At 35.6% G+C, this 20,734-nt stretch overlaps 1 protein-coding gene across 3 annotated transcripts in view; it reads right to left on the bottom strand.

The window, feature by feature from the left end:
* Window positions 1-20,734, bottom strand: part of PPP1R12A (protein phosphatase 1 regulatory subunit 12A) — a 159,886-nt gene that overhangs the window by 37,995 nt on the left and 101,157 nt on the right. For all 3 annotated transcript variants that reach the window (XM_075551229.1, XM_075551230.1, XM_075551231.1), the window contains exons 6-11: window positions 13,541-13,615; window positions 12,791-12,879; window positions 12,485-12,642; window positions 7,981-8,105; window positions 1,204-1,419; window positions 220-314 (exon numbers count right to left, since the gene is read on the bottom strand). In XM_075551229.1, the coding sequence (XP_075407344.1) occupies window positions 220-314; window positions 1,204-1,419; window positions 7,981-8,105; window positions 12,485-12,642; window positions 12,791-12,879; window positions 13,541-13,615 (758 nt within the window). The remainder of the gene's footprint in view (window positions 1-219; window positions 315-1,203; window positions 1,420-7,980; window positions 8,106-12,484; window positions 12,643-12,790; window positions 12,880-13,540; window positions 13,616-20,734) is intronic.

Genomic DNA, 20,734 nt, shown 5'->3' with positions numbered 1-20,734 from the left:
ACTATGATAGTCTAAGTAATTCTGCTTTTTTCTATGGAGTGGCATTTCTGCTATCTGGTATCCAAGTATTTCAACATATATAACAGGAACACCTTTTGAAAGTTAAAGCTCTACCTTGAGTTTACAGATTGCAAGATTGCAATATAACTTGTACATAGTAAGTCACTGTCTTTCTCATTTACTGAACAGGCTAAGGGGGAGCCACTTGAAGTCATTCACCTGTTTTCTTTCTCTTCAATGTCAGATGTACTGGCTAGCCGTCTTGGTATTGTGGGTGCAACGTATGCAAGCCTGGTTCCTTTACTATCTTTCTCCTGAATAAAAGGGAAAAGAAAAAAAAAGTGAAGCAAAGGCTATTCAGCAATGTAGAATCAGAGTCGTTAGTTGACAGTATTATTTCTACAGTTACCAAACAATTGGATAATACATTAAAAATTCAAAATATATTAAAATTATCTTAAAATATAAAAATTATATTTAAAGTAAAATATATTAAAATCAAAATGATAAGAAATTGTATCTATAAATTTCTGCTACAGGGAAATAAAAGAAAAACTAAATGAAAAAAAAACAAGCAATGCAGTAGAAAAGAAATACTCCAAATACATAACACTGTGAAGAACTAGCATACATATTATCCTACAAATTATCATCTAATATATGTGATGTGGTATTAACAATGCTTCTCAAAATATAGTTACTAAAATTACACATTAAGACAAAGTCACTTGCAGTGTGCGAGATGAACAAAAATAAGCAGGTAAAGAAAATTTTCAGATACTGGATAAATGCAACCTGTGGCATAAAGGGGCTTCAAAAAGTGCCTGGGAAAATTTCACTTTCCCATTGACTTTTTAAACACTGCTTGTACAGTCAGATGCTAGAATAACTACATTCCAAAACTACTAAAAACTACTGAAGCACATTAAATAAGCTTTCTCGTTAGTCCATTCTATTGTAATTTCTCAAGTAAGAGAAAGAAGTCCTTTAATTGATCAGATTTGCATATTTGTTTTGAGGGAATACATGAACTCCTCCCAGCACTTACAGTAGATATATTTATATTATGTTGTAATTTATAAAGCAGGTTAGTGAAGTTTACATCTAGGTCCAATGATGTCTAGAACACCTATACTAGATTTACAGTCCGAGAAAACAATTTTTTTAGAATTATGCCAGAGATTAGATTGTAAAATAGATGACCTTCTCTTTGTTATCCAAAGATGAGGAAAGTCTGGGGCTTGAAGCAGAGCGCATCACACCAGCCGTATCCTTTTCCTTCTGAGCTTCTTTAGAGGCTGTGATTTCAGCAAGTGCACCATAGCTGCCAGTCTTTCTAAGTCCTGACCGCCAAGAGGCAGGAGACTCATCTTTCCTTTCCTCTTCTTTGGGAGAAACTTTAGCAGCCGAGGTTGGAAACTGTATTTTATATTTTTAAAAAAATAAGAAAAAAGAATGATCGAGATGAATCAGTCCTTAAGTTGGGAAATGAGACATTTACAGAAAAGTGTCTAAAATTATAGTTAGTTATATCCAAAGACTCTCACTAAGTAGGTTAATGTCTTAGTAAAAAAATGTAAAGACCTAACGCTGGAAAAGGAACGCACTATCTTTCCAGAAGTTAGACTTTAAGAGAACACACTTCACACTCTATCACACAGAAACATTATGATGCAAATAAAGCAGAAAGGCACACACCAACAGGATTTAAAACCATGCATCTCTGGAATACTTATATTAAACTTGTTACATTGTGACCTAATAAAAACCCTTACACATAAAAATGCCTCACCACAGATTTTTCACCCTTATTGGGCACAAGAACAATGCCAGTTCTGCGCAAGCCCTGCCTCCATGATGCAGGGTCTACTGATTCCACCACAGGCATGATAGGAGCAATGAAATCATACTACAGCCAATTGAAATGAGACAGGTAAAGAGATAAAGATTGGAAGTATGAACATAGTAAAGTTAAGAAAGAAAATAATTGCGCTTTAAGACGAATTTTATAATAAATTTAAGTCAAATAATTAATTTATCCAATCTTTGAAAGTCCTGGGAACAGGTTATGTTTAAACACGAGATAACCTGAAAGAATCTAATAAACTTCTGTTGTTAAAGGCACTTAGAACAAAAATATTATAGTGTGGGGGGAACACACTAATGCACAGGAAGTTTGTTTTTATATGTTAACGTATACAATTTGGTTAAATATTTCAAAACAGAATAAAAACAAACATTTCTAATGATAGTAATTTAATGATATTATAGCCGAAGTTTATTCTTGGTCTTTTCTAACAAACATAAGTTCAAGCATTCCTACTAAAAAGCTATTTTTACATACAAATATCTACTCTATAAGCTTTCCAAAAGTTCTAAAAATTTTCAGTTTAAATATTCAGAAGCAGTTAAATATTAGGGGGCTTCAAAAATTCATGGAAAATTTTATTATTTTTTAATTCCATTTCCTATGAATGTCTTAAAGTTCTTTCATATAGGTGGGTGATTAAAGCAAGTAAGTAGCAGCTACAAGAATAAGGTTTGATCCTTAAAAAAAACCACCTTCATGTTCATTGTTCCAGGGTCCCAAAACCAAACCGCAAGGTGCTGTGGAATATGTTGGGAGAGGAGCACAGTGACATCTGTTGGGCACTGCATCAACTGCTGTTAGCTGTCTGGCCTGATTGCAAAGCGGGTTAAGCGTTGGGCTGCTAACCACCAGGTCAGCAATTTGAAAGTACCAGCTGCTTCTTGGGAGAAAGACGAGGCTTTCCACTCCTGCGTACTGTACAGTCTCAAACAACAGCCCATCAGGGCAGTTCTACCCTGCCCTATGTTGTTGCTATGAGCTAGAACCAACTAGATGGCAGTGAGCTTGACTAACTGCAAGGGGCTTTGAAAAGTTTGTGGGAAAGTTCAATTAACTTTTAATTCCATTTTTCCACATACTTTTTCTCAATCTCTCTCATATTTAACAAATGGCAATCTTATGAATTTATTTGGCCAAAATTTTTGGCGGGGGGAGGAGAGCAGATTAAATAGTAGGATTTCTCCAGCCTGAAAAATTTGGGAACAATGTGTACGTGTACACACACACACACATGCTCTGGTGGTATAATGGGTTATTAACTGGGCTATACCCACCGACGGTTTTATGGTAGAAACCCACAGATGCGGTGGTGCTCTGTCCTATAGGGTCACAAAGTATGGAATTAACTTGACAGCAATAAGGTTTGGATGCATTTAATAGTTAATGCTCCTTAGAAGCAAGTAGGTTAAACTTCTCACCCACTTTGGACATATAAGAAGAGACTAGTCCCTAGAAAAGAACATCATGCTGGGTAAAGTAGGACACTGAAAAAGAGCAAGACCCTCAGTGAGACGGACTGACACCATGATCGAAACAGTGAGCTCAAACCTAACAACTGTGAGAATGGCATAGGACTGGGCAGCGTTTAATTCTCTTGTACACGGGTTGTTATGAGTTGGAAGTGATCTGACAGAATTTAACAACACAACAACAATGTATTCTTGAACAGGGAATGAGAAACAATTACAATAAAGGACTAATTGCAAGTCTTTTAGGTTTTACAGATGACAGTGTTTCTGTTGTAACCACTCAACTAAGCTACAACAGCAAAAAGGCTGCCGGGAGTTAACACAAAAGGGAACGTGCCTGTGTTTCAGTAAAACTTGATTTCGGAACACTGGGATGGAGTTATGGCGCACAATAATTTTTTGAAATTTTCCCACTTAAAAAATTTAAAACCACTTCTAAGTTGCAGGTTATAAAAAAACAAGTAGTGAGCTGAGTTTAGCCCACAGCCCCTAGTTTGCCAATTATTGTTCTTGAAAACTCAAATTTACCTTGACTACACCTCAAATCTTTTCCTTCATAAAATAGTCTAGATAGCAGGTAACACTTACCAAGTGTTATAAGAATTAACATTTAACATGTCAAGCATTAGATCAAGTCACACAGATGAACTTTATTTCTTACAACCACACAAGAAATATTTGAGCTGTAAATGTTGAGAAAAATGAAGCAAGGACATCACTTTAAAAATAGATATTTGTTACAGGTAATGGCTGATAATCTTGACTTTGCCGTACATGTTATCTGGATTTAAGTAGTGTGTTTAAAAGCACCTTTCCATTTTTCTTGGTGTGAAAATGAACCTTACAAGAATAGTTAATTAAATCTTCTGCCAGAAATTCTTTTCTCGTTTGGCTGTTACAAGAGGGTAATATCTTGGCTTTCCCACTCTTTCAATGATCCCTTTTTGACCTCTTTTCTGTTGTACAGAAGAATTCTTTTCTCTGGTTTCCATACAATCTTTTACCTTTCTTCTCTTGTGATGAAAGCAGTCTTCTCTCTACTCTCTCTGGCTAAATACTTATTTTATTCAGCTTATTCATAAACGTTATTTTCTAGCCCAGTCTGATTCCTAAATTCCTAGTCCAGAATTTCCTTTTACTTATCTTGCACTGTTTTTGGAACCTGTAATTCAACATGTATAAAATTTTCACTTCCAAATTCCTCAATTACCTATTTCTGTAAGTGGCACCAAGAGTTTCTCTAGTACTATATATTTGGAACTTCATGGCCATGCTGAATTTTTTTGGTTATCTTCTTATATCCATAAATTTGATGGCAAGGCCCTTAGTCATTTCCTCGTCTTCATAACCCCACTACCAATTCCCTAGTTTACACTACCATATCCATGTTTGGGGTAACTTCAATCGCTTTCTAATAAACCTTCACTCAATCAGCCACTGACATCGAACACAAATGTACATTATTGCTATGAAAGAATTAAAGAATAATTCTCTCATGGCCTTGTTAAAATAGTTCCTGTGATTCACTCAATCACCGCCACTGAGTCACTTTTGACTCACCTATCATATCATAAAGATGTTATCCTAGAAAGAAAGACATTCAATATTTTAGATTTATGACTTCTGTTCTATATAAACATACTCTACCATTCATTTGAACCAGGCAATTCATTTTGCTATAAAATATCACAACTCATCCACAATATCTCTACTTTGAATACTGCTTCTGTTTCTTCTTTTTCAAATCATTTTATTGGGGGTTTGTACAACTCTTTTTTTTTTTGGTTTGTACAACTCTTATCACAATCCATACATATATCCATTGTGTCAAGCATATTTGTACATTTGTTGCCATCATCATTCTCAAAACATTTTCTTTCTGCTTGAGCCCTTGGTATCAGCTCATTCCTGCCCCTCTCCCCCTTGATAATTGATAAATTATTATTTTTTGATAAATTATTATTTTGTCATATCTTACACTGTCCAATGTCTCCCTTCAGCCATTTTTCTGTTGTCCACCCCCCAGGAAGGGGGTTATATGTGATCACTGTGATCGGTCGCGCTTTGTCCCCCCACCTTACCTTTTCCTTACCCTCCTGGTATCACTACTCTCATTATTGGTCCTGAGGGGTTTATCTGCCCTGGATTCCCTGTGTTTCCACCTCTTATCTGTACCCATGTACATGCTCAGTCTAGCTGGATTTGTAGAATTGGGATCATGATAGTGGGGGGAGGAGGCATTAAAGAACTAGAGAAAAGTTGAATGTTTCAACATTGCTACACTTCACCCTGACTTGGCTCATCTACCTACCCGCATCCCTTCTCTATGTTCCTTCTTTTCAACTAATTGTACAATGTCACCTTCCCTCTTGCAGTTGAAATGTACTAATGAACTATGTACTAATCCTGCAAGGTCCATTTCAAATGATCTGATTCTAGTATCTCAAATAAAATAGTCCCCCCCCCACTTTTAAAGCATTATGTGGCATTTGTACAGTTTCTGTAACATACTTATATCCACAGCACATAGTCATCTTATATAAAAAGTTATATTAAGGTAGATTCAGTTAAATAAAACATGTAATTCCAAAATAATTCTGAAGGGATCTTTTATCATTTATCAACATTTAAAAACATTTTACTCTTTGTTGGAATGCATAACACAACAGAGTAGAGAACCTGCCTTAGAGGTCCCAACGTTCATTTTATGTAAATGTATTGCAAGTTAAAAATTAAAAGCAAAAAACTCTAACTGATGATTTTAAAGATGGCAGCTCCATAGCCAAGGCCTGATTTTACAGCTACAAAAATAGTTTTGATTGAAGAATTTAGAACTTAAGTTGTATTCATCTAAAGTGAATACAACTGTATCCTTCTCTGTAATACTATAATTATAAAAAAGTAAATTTTATTACTGTTTTATGAGTTTAAAAAAAAATGATATATTCCTTGTAATTTGTCTGTCTGTCTCTACTACTAAAGGAAGCTAGAGAATTTAAGGTAACAGTACCTAAATATTATATGCTAAAGGGAACCCAGAAATAGCTAGAACTCTTAACTTCAAAATATTTTACAATGTATTTGAAAATTAACTATCAGTTTAATTAAATTTGTGTCTATAAAGCCACTAAAGTTACAGGTAGAATCTTGAAACAAACTTAAAAATGGACATCCCCTTGCAGAAGGGCTGTGGGGAGGAGAGGAGCCAGTCAGGGTGCAGTGTAGCAATGGTGAAATATACAACTTTCCTCTAGTTATTGAATGCTTCCTCTCCCCCACTATCATGATCCCAATTCTACCTTACAAATCCGGCTGGACTGGAGGATGTACACTGGTACAGATAGTAACTGGGAACACAGGGAATCCCAGGACAGATGAACCCCTCAGGACCAGAGGTGAGAGTGGCGATACTGGGAGGGTGAGGGAGAAAAGAGGAACAGATTACAGGGAAATATCGGATGGTGTAAGATATGACAAAATAATAACAACTTATAAATTATCAAAGGTTCGTGGGGGAGGTTGGAGGAGGGAGGAAGGGGAAAAGAGGAGGAGCTGATAACCAAGGGTTTAAGTGGAAAGCAAATGTTTTGGCAATGATGAGGGAAACAAATGTACAAAAGTGCTTGACACAATGGATTGTGATGAGTTGTACGAGCCCTCAATAAAATGATTTAAAAAATGTATTAAAATACTAAACTGAGGTAGGTAAAGGAGTATCAGTGTTACTGAGTATAACAAAGATTTTTATACAAGTAAAAGGGTTCCCAATACATTAAAAATAAAGCTCAAATATTCAGTAGTACTTCAAGTTTTAAACCCTAAAAATATGCCTTTATCGGCTCATTCTTTTAATTACTCCTCAAATTTGTAAAACAATTGGAAGGAAACAATCCTTTGGTTAAGAGAAACAATGTGAGGGGGAGGCAGGGTGTCGGATAAAAAAAAAAAGAGAAACAATGTGGAAGAAAACTTACTTGGTTGGATAAATTTAAGAAAAAAAAATTCAGCAAACTTGATGCTGTAAATGGGAATTTTTTTCTCAAAAGATTGAAACAATGTAATCTTTAAAATAACTTATGATGCTTGAAACTGAAAATACAATGTAGATTTTGGGTATGGAAATTATAGAAGCAGATGAGCGTTGTTACAGCATGAGTGAAACTTTTTATAGTAGAAGCATTATCGGATCCCTCTCAACCAAATAAAAACCAAATTCATTGCTGTGGAGGCAATCCCAAATAACAACATCCCTTTAAGACAGAACTTCCACAGAGTTTCTAAGGCTAGAGACTTTTATGGAAATAGATTGCTATTATCTTCTCCCACGGAGCTGCTAGGGGGTTCAAATTACAGTTCAGCGGAAGTAAAAACAACCATATTAGTTATAAGGTTTTCTAATTATCTGCTAATTAGTTTTCACAACTGCAAATTACACAAACTGCAAACAAAGGATAGAAAAACAATTCAATGTGGTCCAGAAGAAATATCATTCAAATCAGACAGAAAAATATATTCTTATTCTAAAACCCAAAATACATCAGAATTCCTAAATACCTGGATTTTAAGAACTTCATTCACATAGTACCAGAACAGAATATACATATTTTTAGCAAGTACAATGTTCAACAAATACAAAATTACCTTTTTAATAGGTGATGTAGGTGTTGCCTGACCAGCGGTCACAGTAGGTGTTGTGGCAGCTACAGGAGCTGCTTGTGTACTAGAAGTATTGACATTAGTTACAGAAGCCATGGGTTTTGTCTTATCTATTTAAAAAATATAAAAACAAAATTCTGTTAAAACTCATTTGCTGGGGAAATACTCTTCTATACTTTTGAGAAGAAACATAGTGCTTTAAAGTCTATGAGATATTCGTATTCATCACACTACCTCTTTCCCTACGTTTGACCAGTTTTCCAAAGAAATCTTGAGTCATCCTTCTTATATGCTACTCTATAAATATCAAATCACTCTTATCTATGGAGCAAATATAAAGCTCCCATTAATGACTTATCTAATTGTCATCCACTTGTAATTCTGACATCTGTAAGATGGCTTAACAGGGGAAAAGTAGAATATGTTGAACTACACCAAAGGTCATGGTCAAATTAATGCATTTAAAAAGCAACATAACCTTAGTTATTTGAGTAAATGGAATGAGTTTAAAATCAGTCTAATATATTTTTTTCTTTAAACAATATTTATTTTCATTCAACATAGTATAACCTAACTAAGTGTCCTTCCTATAAAACAAATCCACCTAAACATGGAGAAGGTTATTTAACAGATTTATTTTCTTGATACAAGCATTTCAGCAGTGTGCTATGGCAATGAATGTGAAAACAAAATATTTTAACTGTGGAGTTTACATTCAGCTAAGAGAAATATATAATTGTCAAGATAAATAAAAACTGGTATATTAGGAATAAAGAATGACCATTTAGAATTAAATAAAAACTAAAGTAAAAAACAAAATGACTTCAAACAGTAAAAAAATTCCATGTATTTTTTTTCTATTTTTCTTGGTTTAAAACTTTTAGTAAAATCTACATAGTAAACAGCATGTATGTACACATATACATTTACAGCATGTACACATATACAGCATGTACACATATACATTTAAGTTTAGTGAAAATAATTATGAAATAAATATGTATCCACTACTCAACTTTAAGTAAACATTATCAATACTGTTGAAAATGCCAAAATTTGAGTTCAATGGAAAGATAAAATCTAAGCTTTAGAGGAAAAAAAAATCCCTAAAAATCAAAATATGCTCCTCCCCCTCACCCCCTACTCTAAGGACCCACCAAATTTATAAATCATTTGGGAGACAAAGTCCTTTGAAAAGTTCCTATTTTAATTTGGTTTATAAGAAAGAAAAAAAGGTTTAGAAATTTAGAAATCCAGCTGTAGCTCTATGGGGAAATTTCTGCTTTCTCAAGCTTGCCAAATAAAGTACGATGAAGTCTTGCTGATACTTAAAAAGAAAAAAAAGTGAGAGAAGAAACCAAACAACACTTACAGGGGTTAATTCTTGAGACAGAGTCAGATTTTCCTGGCAGAACAAAATTACCACAGCACAATGCTCGAAAGGAACATTTAGAGTTCAGTTGTGAGAGACTCAGCAGACAGTGATAGGCATATTGAGTCACCAAACAGGGGACTGATAGAATACAGTCTAATAATAATTAATTACATTTTAAATAGAATTTGAAGAACTATGCAGATTATTTAGTCCAATTTTTGTTCTTTTAGAAGTTAAGAAATTTCAGCCTAGGGAAGCCAGATTTGCTAGCTGGTGACAAGACTGATCTAAAATTGAAGTCTTTTGCTAGCTTTAAAGAAGTCTTTGAAGCCTAACACAGAATATATTATATACACAGAGCCTAGGAAGAATAGGTGAAATAATAAGAACTTAGAAATAACTGGAAGAGATGCCTGGACTTCTGGTTCTCGTATGACCACAGAAGAAGAACTGACACAGCAGTTAGGACTTCTGGGTTCTACCATGGCTTTGTTGTGGACACACCCATAATTTGATTTGTAGTATTATATTTAAGATATTGGAGGTTCAAGAAGAAGATTAAGTAAAAATAATCACAAATATGTGTGAAAGTATACAGATCCAATGACATTTCATTTTTCACAAAAATGCACAAGGATCACAGCACTAATTTAACGGAAGCGATAAGCACTTAAATTGTACCCCCTTAATTATGTACTAACTTGTTATCTGATATTACATATTTACAACAATTGTAAAAGTATCTACTATCCTGCTATTTGTGCACCAACAACATAACATCTGGCAGTAATGAAGAGGCAAAGTGAAGTTGTCTGTGATGGTTAAAGTTAGGTGTCAGCTCACTGGCTATGATTCTCAATGTTTGGCAAGTACATACTAGTGTAATCTGGCAGTTATATTATTATATAACTTAGCAGTTATCTAATAATGTAGTCTCCTATTTTGTAATCTGATGTGGTTATGGTCCATTTTCGCATAATGTTGACTTTCACCTAACAACCAAGTCTTTAAAACCTAACCATGTTGATAAGTGAGGCGAGGATGTATTTAAGTTAGTTTAATTTTATGCAATTATTACATTAGATTGAAAACTTATTTTATGCCAATTTATTTTCATAAACTATATAAAAGGTACTATTATCCTGACTTTACAGATATGAAATCTGAGAGTAAATAAATTACCTTCACATACAATTACATGAATGAGGAAGCCCATGTTCTTAAACACTATGCATGCTGATTATAATATACTTTGCTTTTATTAAATATGCTTTAATTTGTATATCCTACAAATAAATGATAACCTTCAGTGATTATCTGATGTTCTAGTCTCCCCTGTAGGGAGCTCTCACTCAAGTAAGAGATGTTGACTTCCTCATGAACAATGGGACAGCAATGAGCAAAAATTTCAATCTCTGAGTAACTGGCATCTAGAACTTTATGTAGTTCATAAATTCTTTGTCTATTATTAAAAATGATATCTACTTTGTTAATAAGCTTCAAGAAAAAAATAACACTACCCACAGAAAAAGACATTGCCTATATCTGTACAGAAACAGAATTGTCAGTACATTCCATTAGTGTCTCACATTTTCCAGAGGAAACATTTTGCTAAGTAAATGCAATAGATCCAAAGTGATGCTGTCTGCAAAGGAGATGGGTTTAACAAAGGTTGCCAATTTGGTCTGGGTATCAGTGACTATGTTTTTACTAATCAAACAATCTTCACAGTTTAGATGGCAATGTGCTACATATACAGGGGTTTCCAAAATTTCACAAGGTATTCCCTTATCTTATCTGACATTTTCCCATGAAATTTTTTAAGCAACCCACACTTTTTTCCCAATAATATAAAATAGCAAAACATTAATGGAAATAGCATATTTTCTTCTGGTAAAATCATATGTTAAAAAGCCAGGTTATAGAGCTGAAACACAGCAATAATGATAGCAAATGCTGTTTAAAAGTCCTGACTCATAAACTAAGACAGCATAAGAAGGTGTTAATGAATGCAATTTGGTAAACAAAACGCTTAAAAACATGTAGGCCACAGGGGCAATAATGCAAAAATTAGAATAAAAGTAAAGTTATACAAATTGTTATAGTGACTTTGTAAAGCAATTTCATAGTATCTATGAAAATGGAAAATGTGTGTACCATATATCTCAAAAAAGCAATTTCTAAGTATGTCTACTACAGAAAAAAACACTTTGTACAGATACACTAGAAGGTACACAAATGATCACTGCAACATGTGTTATGTACAACAAAAAAATTAGAAAATAACTGTTCATTAGAAATGAAATGCTATAAAACCACTACAGGGATAAATTAGGTAGAAAAAAACATTAAGGGAGGGGGAAAAAATTAAGACAGAAATAGATATAAAGAGACCCAAAAATGAAATCTTTTGAGAGAAAAATCTAGTAGCAGAAAAATTTTAGTAATATTAAAATAAAAACACAGAACATTAACCACTATAGATATATGACAAAAGAATATACAAATGAACTACGGGATTACGGAAACAAAAATAAAAACATGAATGAGATTGCTTTGGGAAGGAAAGAAAGTGAAGTGGAGTAGGGCTAGTAGTTAAAGGTGACAAACAAAATGTTTAATTTTACATGAAAAATTTGAATAAACATAGCTAAATGTCAACAGTGATTACATCTTGGTAGTTGGAATATGAGTGTTTATTATGTTTCTCTATTTAAAACTTCCCATAATAAATTAACCCTTTTCCTCCCCCATTCAAGGAAAGCCTTTGATCCCTAATTTTAATACCAATTCTCTGCTTAATCTGACTTCTTGGATTCCTCGGACTCAGAAAACCAGCATTCCTGAATTGGTGGAAATTCATTCACACCTTATCGGCACATCCTAAAAGCTACTCCCTCCAGCCACGCCCCCAATAAAAAATATTGGCTATAACAAATCTCTAGGTGATGAGAGATTAATAAATTTATAGCTATACTAAACTCCTAATATTAATTCAAAGGTAATTTATGGCTTGGCTGACATCAAACCAACAGCAAATCTCTCTGGACAGTATGATCTCATCTTACGTTACACTGCATCAAGATCTGACCCTCTTTGTCCTTTACATTTTACCTGTTTCAGCTTCTGATTCGGAGTCATCTTCTTCATCTTCCTCACTAGAGCAGCTAGACTCATCTTTCTTTCCTTCTTCTTCTTCATCCACCTTTTCTTGCTCCAGAGATTCAATACAGGATGCATTTTTCTCTGGCTCAATAATCAATGTCTCTTTGCTATGGAAGGAAATGAGCCTTCAAATAATTTTGAACACAACAAGGTAACAAACACATTTTACCTAGATCTTTAAAATCAAATAATCACTTCTGTGGCCAAGATGCCAAATTATTCTAACAACACATCTCACTTTACTGCTTTACTTACTTTTTAAAGGTCTTTTGTGACTGATTATTTTCCATATTAGCTGTTGATTCAATTAGTGGAGATTTTTTATCTCGTTTTTCACTATGGAGCTGTACAAAATTAAACAAAAAAGGAAAAAAGAACATTAAAATAATATCAATTAGTATATGATCAAATTAGCTTTATAAACATTAAAGAAAACAAGTTTCGAAACAAGTTTCAAAAATAAGAAACTTATTAAGATTTATATTTTAACTGCAAAGAGAAGGTCTTGGTAAAGGAGACTAGACCATTAAAAGCAGCTCTATGCAAGACTAAGTTGGATTTAAGAGTCCTCCAACATTTTCATTTAGAGAGCCACTAACCACTTACAATGTCTAATCGTATTTTATTTAGGTATCTGTGTCCTAGTTATATAGCGCCTACTTTGTCTAGGATCTGTTAGTAGAAAATCTGCGGCCTTACAAAAGGATCCAAGTTCAAATAAAGGTTTAAAACTCGGAGGATTAAAAAAAAAAGGCATGTTATTCTTGGGAAAACATACATTTCACAGGTATTCAATCATTAAGGGAAGAAAATAGAAACGTGAACAAGTAACACAGAAGGCTGACCATCAATAACACCTGTTTGTTTTCTCACTGCCATTTGATTTATTAAAAAGAACTTAAGACCCCCAAATAAAAAACATCACAATAAGAGTGTTTCAAATGCCCGAAATTCAAAGCTACTATTTGCTAATAGAGGTAATTTTTAGACAATTGTCAAACATACCAGATTTTGTTTCTTTTGCAACTCTTCTAAATAGCCTAAAATGTCTTCATCTGCAACATCAAAGGCTGTCTGGCCCTATGTAGGAAACAAGAGGAATGGTGGTGGTCTTAAGTCATTAATCATACAATGTCTCTGGTGATTCTCTATGACACTCATGAAGAGAGATTAGGCACCATTTTTATGGTAGTCTTAAGAGACTCTGAGGAGATGTGTGAGAAATCTAGATGACGCACTTCTGCGCATGCGTGGATAAGCTTCGCTATATAATTCACAACTCAAACAATTCAATAGCTGGAGTATTCAGAGATGTACATCCATCATCACAGATTTTAGAACATTTTAATTACCCCCCACAAGATACATCATACCCTTTAGTAATCACTCTCCATTCACCCCATTCCTCTAACCCCAATCTCACAGCTGAGGTAACCACTACCCCACTTTATCTTTATGTTGTTGTTGGTTCTTATGAATAGTAATCCTAGGAACAACAAAACAACATTCTACCACTGACCCACACTAATTATTCCAGGTAAAAACAAACAAACCAACATTACTCAAAGCCTGGTCACTGCGCCATCCTCACAATTGCGACGTTTGACCCAGCCTATTGGTACAGCTGCTGTGTCAATTCATCTTATTGAGGACCTGTCTACTGATCCTCTGTTCTATCAAACACAATGTGTCTCCTGAGACAGGGCCAAGGTCTCATTATTTTCATTCACTTTAAGAAGCATTCTTGCTACTGTTTTTCCAAGACAGATCTATTTGATCTTCTGGCAGCCCACAGTTTAGTCAGTATTCTTTGCTGACTACACCATAATTCTGACGCAAAAAATCATATTCACTCTGCCTTATTGTCCAATCTTTGCATGCCTCAGAGGCACATATTAATCTTTAAGGTGAAATCTTGAATTTAAACATTTTAAAGAGGCCTTTTGCAGATTTTCCCAGTGCAATATGTTGTCTGATTTATTACTGCAGCTTTCCTGGATGAGAACTGTGAATCCAAGTGAAATGAAACCCTTTGAAAAGCTACATTTTTTATCCACTTTTTATGACATTGCTTGTTGGTCCAATTGTGAAGATTTTTGTTTTCTTTATCCTAAAGTGTAATCCCTCAGTAAATGCTTCAAGTCCTTTTTGCTTTTAGCAAGCAAGGTTGTGACACCTGCATCTCTCAGGTTGTTAACGAGCCTTCCTCCAATGCTGATCCCATGTTCTTCCTCACAGCCCAGCTTCTTGGATTAGTTGGTCAACATACAAACTGAAGCAGTGTTGTGTAAGGTGGTAAGTGTGACACACACCTTTCCTGGATTTAAACCACATAGTATCCTATTAATAATTATATATAGTGATGAATCCCCGCCCCCCCACCCACCGCTGGTAGTAGACATTATAACTGAAACAACTGCTCCAAGATTCCAGAATGTAAAAAGTTCATTATTTAAAATATACTCTCTTCTGTATCCTGACTGGGATGATGATTTTCTTCAGGAAAATGCTTTCTCATCTAGAAAATAAATCACCCTAAAGGAAGTTCAGTTTCTTTCATAACACTACTTTTGTAGACTGGTAGTTATTGTTAGTCAGTCACTGACTCATGGCAACTCTATGTACAACAGGGTTTTCACTGGCTAATTTTTGGAATTAAATCACCTGTATTTCTTCCTAGTCTGTTTTATTCCTGAACTTTCACTGAAACCTGTTCACCACCTTAGCAACACATAAGCCTCCAATGACAGATGTGGGTGGTAATTGTATTTAAGAAGCACTGACCAGGAATTGAACTTGAGTCTGCTGAATATAAGGAGAGAATTCTACAACGGGCACACACACTCATTATTCCATGTAAAAATAAACAATACTAGAATTCTCAATTCTACTCCAACATAGTATATGGACATCTACTTTTATGAAAGCTACGATTCCAATCACTTTATCTGAGGGATCCACATGCACACATCTACCTAACCATGGAACTGAAAATATGAGTGGAGGAATGTTGGGGCACGGCAATCCCTCAAGGTAAGAAGAAGCATAGAGTGCTATTTGTGAATTATTTAATTTTTAGGTATTAAGTAATCTAGAGATGATTTAAAGTATATGGAAGGATGTATGGCATACATGCAAATAATAAACCTATTTTATATAAGGAACTTGAACATGCAAGGATTGGTATCTCTGGGAGTCCTAGTACTGTATAAGCCACTGCCTAAGAAGCAGCCGTATAAGCTACCCAATCAACACCCAAGCCGATTTTCCCTTGATAATTTACCAGGCAAGTCTATCCATCCCAACTCAGTCCAAAAGAAAATGTCTATAACTTTAATGAACTTTTAAAATCTTACCCTTGAGTAATAGAAGGCAAGGATTAAATTTCTGAAGAATGAACTGTTCACAAATAAAAAGTTTGGCTTAACATTTTAACTGTCCGTTAGATTAGCATTACATGTTAATTTCAGGTAGCTTTTATCCACTGTGAAAATCACCTCTACAACGTTAGAGAGCAATTTACAAGTAAATCGTGTTCAAGGTCATGCTTTATGCAGAAACATGGAACTCACTGACTTTAAATATTATTTTAAAAATTTGTCAACCCCTCTCACGAGTGAATTATTCTACCTTGAAATTTGTTTTGGATTTTCAGTAAAATTTAAGAGGAGTTAAATGTAGTGGAGTTATTTTAATAACTTTAAGTTTTTTCCCCTCACTTTCTCTCTTGATAAATGAGTCTACTTTGTAAACAGCAGCTGATAGGGGATAAAAACTAGAGTAAAATATAAACAGAAAATGTCTAATTAAAAAGGAAATCACACCAATCCACTTAATTCAATAATTTAACTACGCTCTTAAATATTTTAGCACAATTATGACGTTAATAATTTAAAATTATGAACATGAATTAAATCATAATCACCATCAGGCTATTGTGCTTCATTAATTGGATACAAACACTATGTGGCAGAAAGCACAGCCATTGAAGGCAGTCTGGAAATGATGGAGAAGGCACACTACTGGGGTAGGAGAGAAGTAAGAAACTTCGACAAACTATGTTAAAAAGTGACAAAAGACTACTCTACTCAAAGGAACATTTCTGGTCATTTTACTAGAGTCAGAACAGAGGCTAACTTCAGAGCCTTTTCATTCTTCTTTTCTTACATTTCCTAAGTGAAATGCTTATGCTGATATGATCTCTCCCTTAAAATTCACAACCATCAACAAAGTACTTACTACAAGGGGTAACCCCCCCCCCAAAAAAAAAAACAGAAAGAAAAAAAAAAAGAGCTCTGATAGGTGGAGCTTTCATAGTATGCAATCCCTACACCCCTGCCAGGTGAGCATCAATCAACTAATTCCCTCTGAGTTAGTGTAACCAGTGCTGTTGCCTGGGAAGGTTCTCTGGTAAAGGTGAATTTTTTTGTAACAGCAGTTTGACTCAAATCTAGTTTTTTGGGATGGCCGCTTAAGAGAACTGCATCCGGCTACGCAACAGACGAAAATACTGACTCAGTGCATTCGTCCACCAGGTCAGACTGTTAACCAAGCTTTCTATTTAAAGGTTCTGAAAAGACTGTGCAACAATGTGCAACCAAAAGGTCTGGTTTATGGCAGATGAGGGACTAATTTTGCCAACATGACAATGCACCTGCTCACGCAGCCACCTCCACATGCCAGTTTTGGTTAGAAATAAAAAATAGCATGCCTTTCTTTCCCCATGCACCTTACTCATCTGACCTCACTCAGTGCGACTTCTTTTTGCTTCCAAGAATAAAGAGGGACATGAAAGGACAGCAACTTGATGACTTAGAAAAGGTGAAGGAAAAAAACGAGAGGTGTTGTCAGCCACCCAAACTGATGAGTTGGAAAACGTTTCCAAGAATGGAATCACAGATTTGACAAATGTATTAAGTGTATATAGAGGACTTTGAACTATTTAAATACATAGTTCTGAAAAAAATAATTCCGGGGTTCTTTTGGGTACCCCTTGTATTATGATTTCTATTGTCAAGATGAGGAAACTGAGGCTCTGATGCCATGTTAAGCTAAGGCCATGCAGACAGCTATGGGAAAGTGAACTAGATTTTGGTCTCCATTGCATTTGTACGTCATTTTGTCTTTTCAAGAAAATAAGAATAACCTCACATAGAATCAGAAACAAAATTCTTTGCATTTGTAATAACAGAAACAACTTTGTTATTCATTTAACTCTTTATACTAACAGGTGATTCAAAATTTCCTGCTAATCATAATAATGAGTTAGAGAAAATTTCAACTATAAAGGCATCCTACTTAATATGGGTGATATTTGGGTACATTCTAGTAACATTCTTATAGTAAATTAAGAAAATAACAACACTTTCCTATTTAAAATCTGTATCACAATGGTTATAATTAAAATGATAGTCCCATTTTCAAGAAAAACCCCCAAAATGACTGTACTGGGCTGGCAATGAAAACTTATGTCCGATAGCCCACATCCAGGGTAATGTGTGTAGGTATCTATCTACTTTTGCAGCTCCCGCTGGGTGAGTCCAGCGCCCCTTAAAGGACGGGTGGTAGTGTACTGCTTTACAGCTTGTTAGTAAGTTAAAAAATGAGACGAAAAATCACTAAATATTTTAGAATAATTTCCCCTACTTTGTAGATTTTAGAATGTTCTGTGATGTGGATTGTTATTTTCTAAATCATACCCCCCCCAATTATGCTCTTAACTGATAGTATCTTACTTAAAAAAATCATTTAATTAGGGGCTCTCTCATACAACTCATCACAATCCATACATATATCAATTGTGTAAAGCACATTTGTACTTAAAAAATAATTTTATTGGGGCTCATACAACTCTTATCACAATCCATACATGTATCCATTGTTTCAAGCACTTTTGTACTTTGTTTCCCTCATCATTCTCAAAACATATGCTTTCTACTTGAGCCTTTGGTATAGTATCTTACTTTTTAAAACTAATTTTAAAAGAACTTTAGTTAGTTATATCATCAAATAAATTCATAATCACTAACAATAAAAACAGAACAGAAGATAAATCCTAACAAATATAGATAAAATACTATGATATTAAAATTAAGAGAAAACCTTATAAAAATAGAACATTTAAAAAAAATCTTTTCATTGGGGCTCATAAGGCTCTTATCACAATCTGTACATACATCAACTGAGCAAAGCACCCTTATACATTCGTTGCACTTGTCACTCTCATAATTCACCTTCCACTTGGGTTCCTGGAATCAGCTCGGTTTCCCTTTTTTCCCCCCATCCCCCTCCCTCCCCGATCCCACCCCTGGTCCCTTGATAGTTTATAAATAATTATTATATCTTATCTTACACTCCCCGGCGTTTCCCCTCACCCGCCTCCCCCTTGCCAATCTCCCAGAGAGGAGGTTACACATAGATCTCCGAGATCGGTTCTCCCTTTCTACATGCCCTTCCCTCCTGGTGTCGCCACTCCCACCGCTGGTGTTGAGGGGTTCGTCTGTCCTAGATTCACTGTGCCTCCAGATCCCCACTGCACCGCTGTACATCCTCTGTATAACCAGGTCCGCAAGGCAAGGTAGGATTGGGGTCATGATGATTGGGAGGGGAGGAAGCGTTCAGGAACTAGAGGAAGGTTTTGAGTTTCATTGTTGCTACACTGAACCCTGAGTGGCCCATCTCCTCCTCACTACCCCTCTGGAAGGGGTGTCCAGCTGTCTACAGGTGGGCATTGGGTCCCCATCATGCACTCCCCCTCTTTCACGGTGATGTGATTCTCACCACCACCCCACCTTTGAAGTTGGAGACCTGGTCTCCTCTGTCCTTCATGGTCACCTATGTTGGTGTGCTGCTTCCGTGTGGGCTCGGTTGCTTCTGGGCTAGATGGCCGCTTGTTTGCTTTCAAGCCTTTAAGTCCCCAGACGCTATATCTCTCAGTAGCCGGGCACCATCCGCCTTCTTCACCACACTTGCTTATGCACACTTTCGTCTTCAGCCATTATGTGAGGAAGGTGATCACACAATGATTGTTTTTGTTCCTTTGTATCTGCTACATGGTCCATTCAACACCTTGTATTCGCTTAGGCCGTGTGCTTCTTCTCTGTGGGCTTTGTTGCTTCTGAGCTAGATGGCCGCTTATTTGCCTTCAAGCCTTTAAGACCCCAGACGCTATATCTTTTTTTGATAGCCAGGCACCATCAGCTTTCTTCACCACATTTGCTTACACACACGGCTGTCTTCAGTGATCATGTCGGGAAGATGGGTATCCTGCAATGGCTGCTTAGCAGGGCGAGGTGCTATTGTATTGGGAGATTATGCATGAGGAGGCCCAATGTCCATCTGCTACCCTACTACTGAACCTATAAATATATGCATATAAATCTATTGCCCCCATAATCATAAATATATTTACATATGTACATGTCTGTATTTAGGCTTCTCTGTATGCACTTTGCCTCCTACTCCTTTCCTCTATTTCCTTTCGCTTTCCTCCCGACCCATTACCATGTTTAGCCTTCATTCTGGATTCAGTAGTTCCTCTCAGTTACCTTGCTCTTGGTCACTCCCTGCCAGTCCTCCCCTCCCCTCCCTCCTCTGGTTTTGAACCATTCGCCGTTCCCTTGTCCCTGTGTTGGGCGACACCTCCTCCCTTCCCTACCTCCCACGCTCTCATGTCCCTCCAGGACCGTTGGTCCTGTTGTTTTCTTCTTCATTACTAAAGAAGTTAAAAAAATAATAGGGTACAACTATAACATGAAAGCCTGTAGATCACTATACAAGTAGTTTCACATGACAAAGAGATGTCACTAGGATCTTTTGAGAGGAAGAAATAACATTTATAATATTTAAAAGCATATTTTTACAACTCAAGATTTAATATCTGTAGGACAAAAAAGAGAGAGAAAACAAAAACTAAGAAAAGGTTGCAGGAGAAATTAGAATTCAAAAGAACATTTAGAAAAAAATTACTGAAATTCCCTAATCATGTTCCAATCTTCAAAATTCAGTTAACAACTTTATGTTGTTGCTGTTGGTAGATGCCACCTGGTCATAGTGACCCTTCAGGGCAATAAATTATTTAATATGGCTCTTCTAGCCAAAGTCTCTCAACTCATACCAAACGACATTTTACTGCATGGGAAGCTAGGGGACGATATTGCTAGGATTCACCTGTGAGTACTTGTGAACAGGCTTCCCTGG

The sequence above is a fragment of the Tenrec ecaudatus genome, chromosome 6 (assembly GCF_050624435.1).
Source record: "Tenrec ecaudatus isolate mTenEca1 chromosome 6, mTenEca1.hap1, whole genome shotgun sequence".
Lineage (NCBI taxonomy): Eukaryota > Metazoa > Chordata > Mammalia > Afrosoricida > Tenrecidae > Tenrec > Tenrec ecaudatus.
Note: the sequence above shows the minus strand (reverse complement) of the source record. Positions and strands in the feature narration are given on the sequence as shown.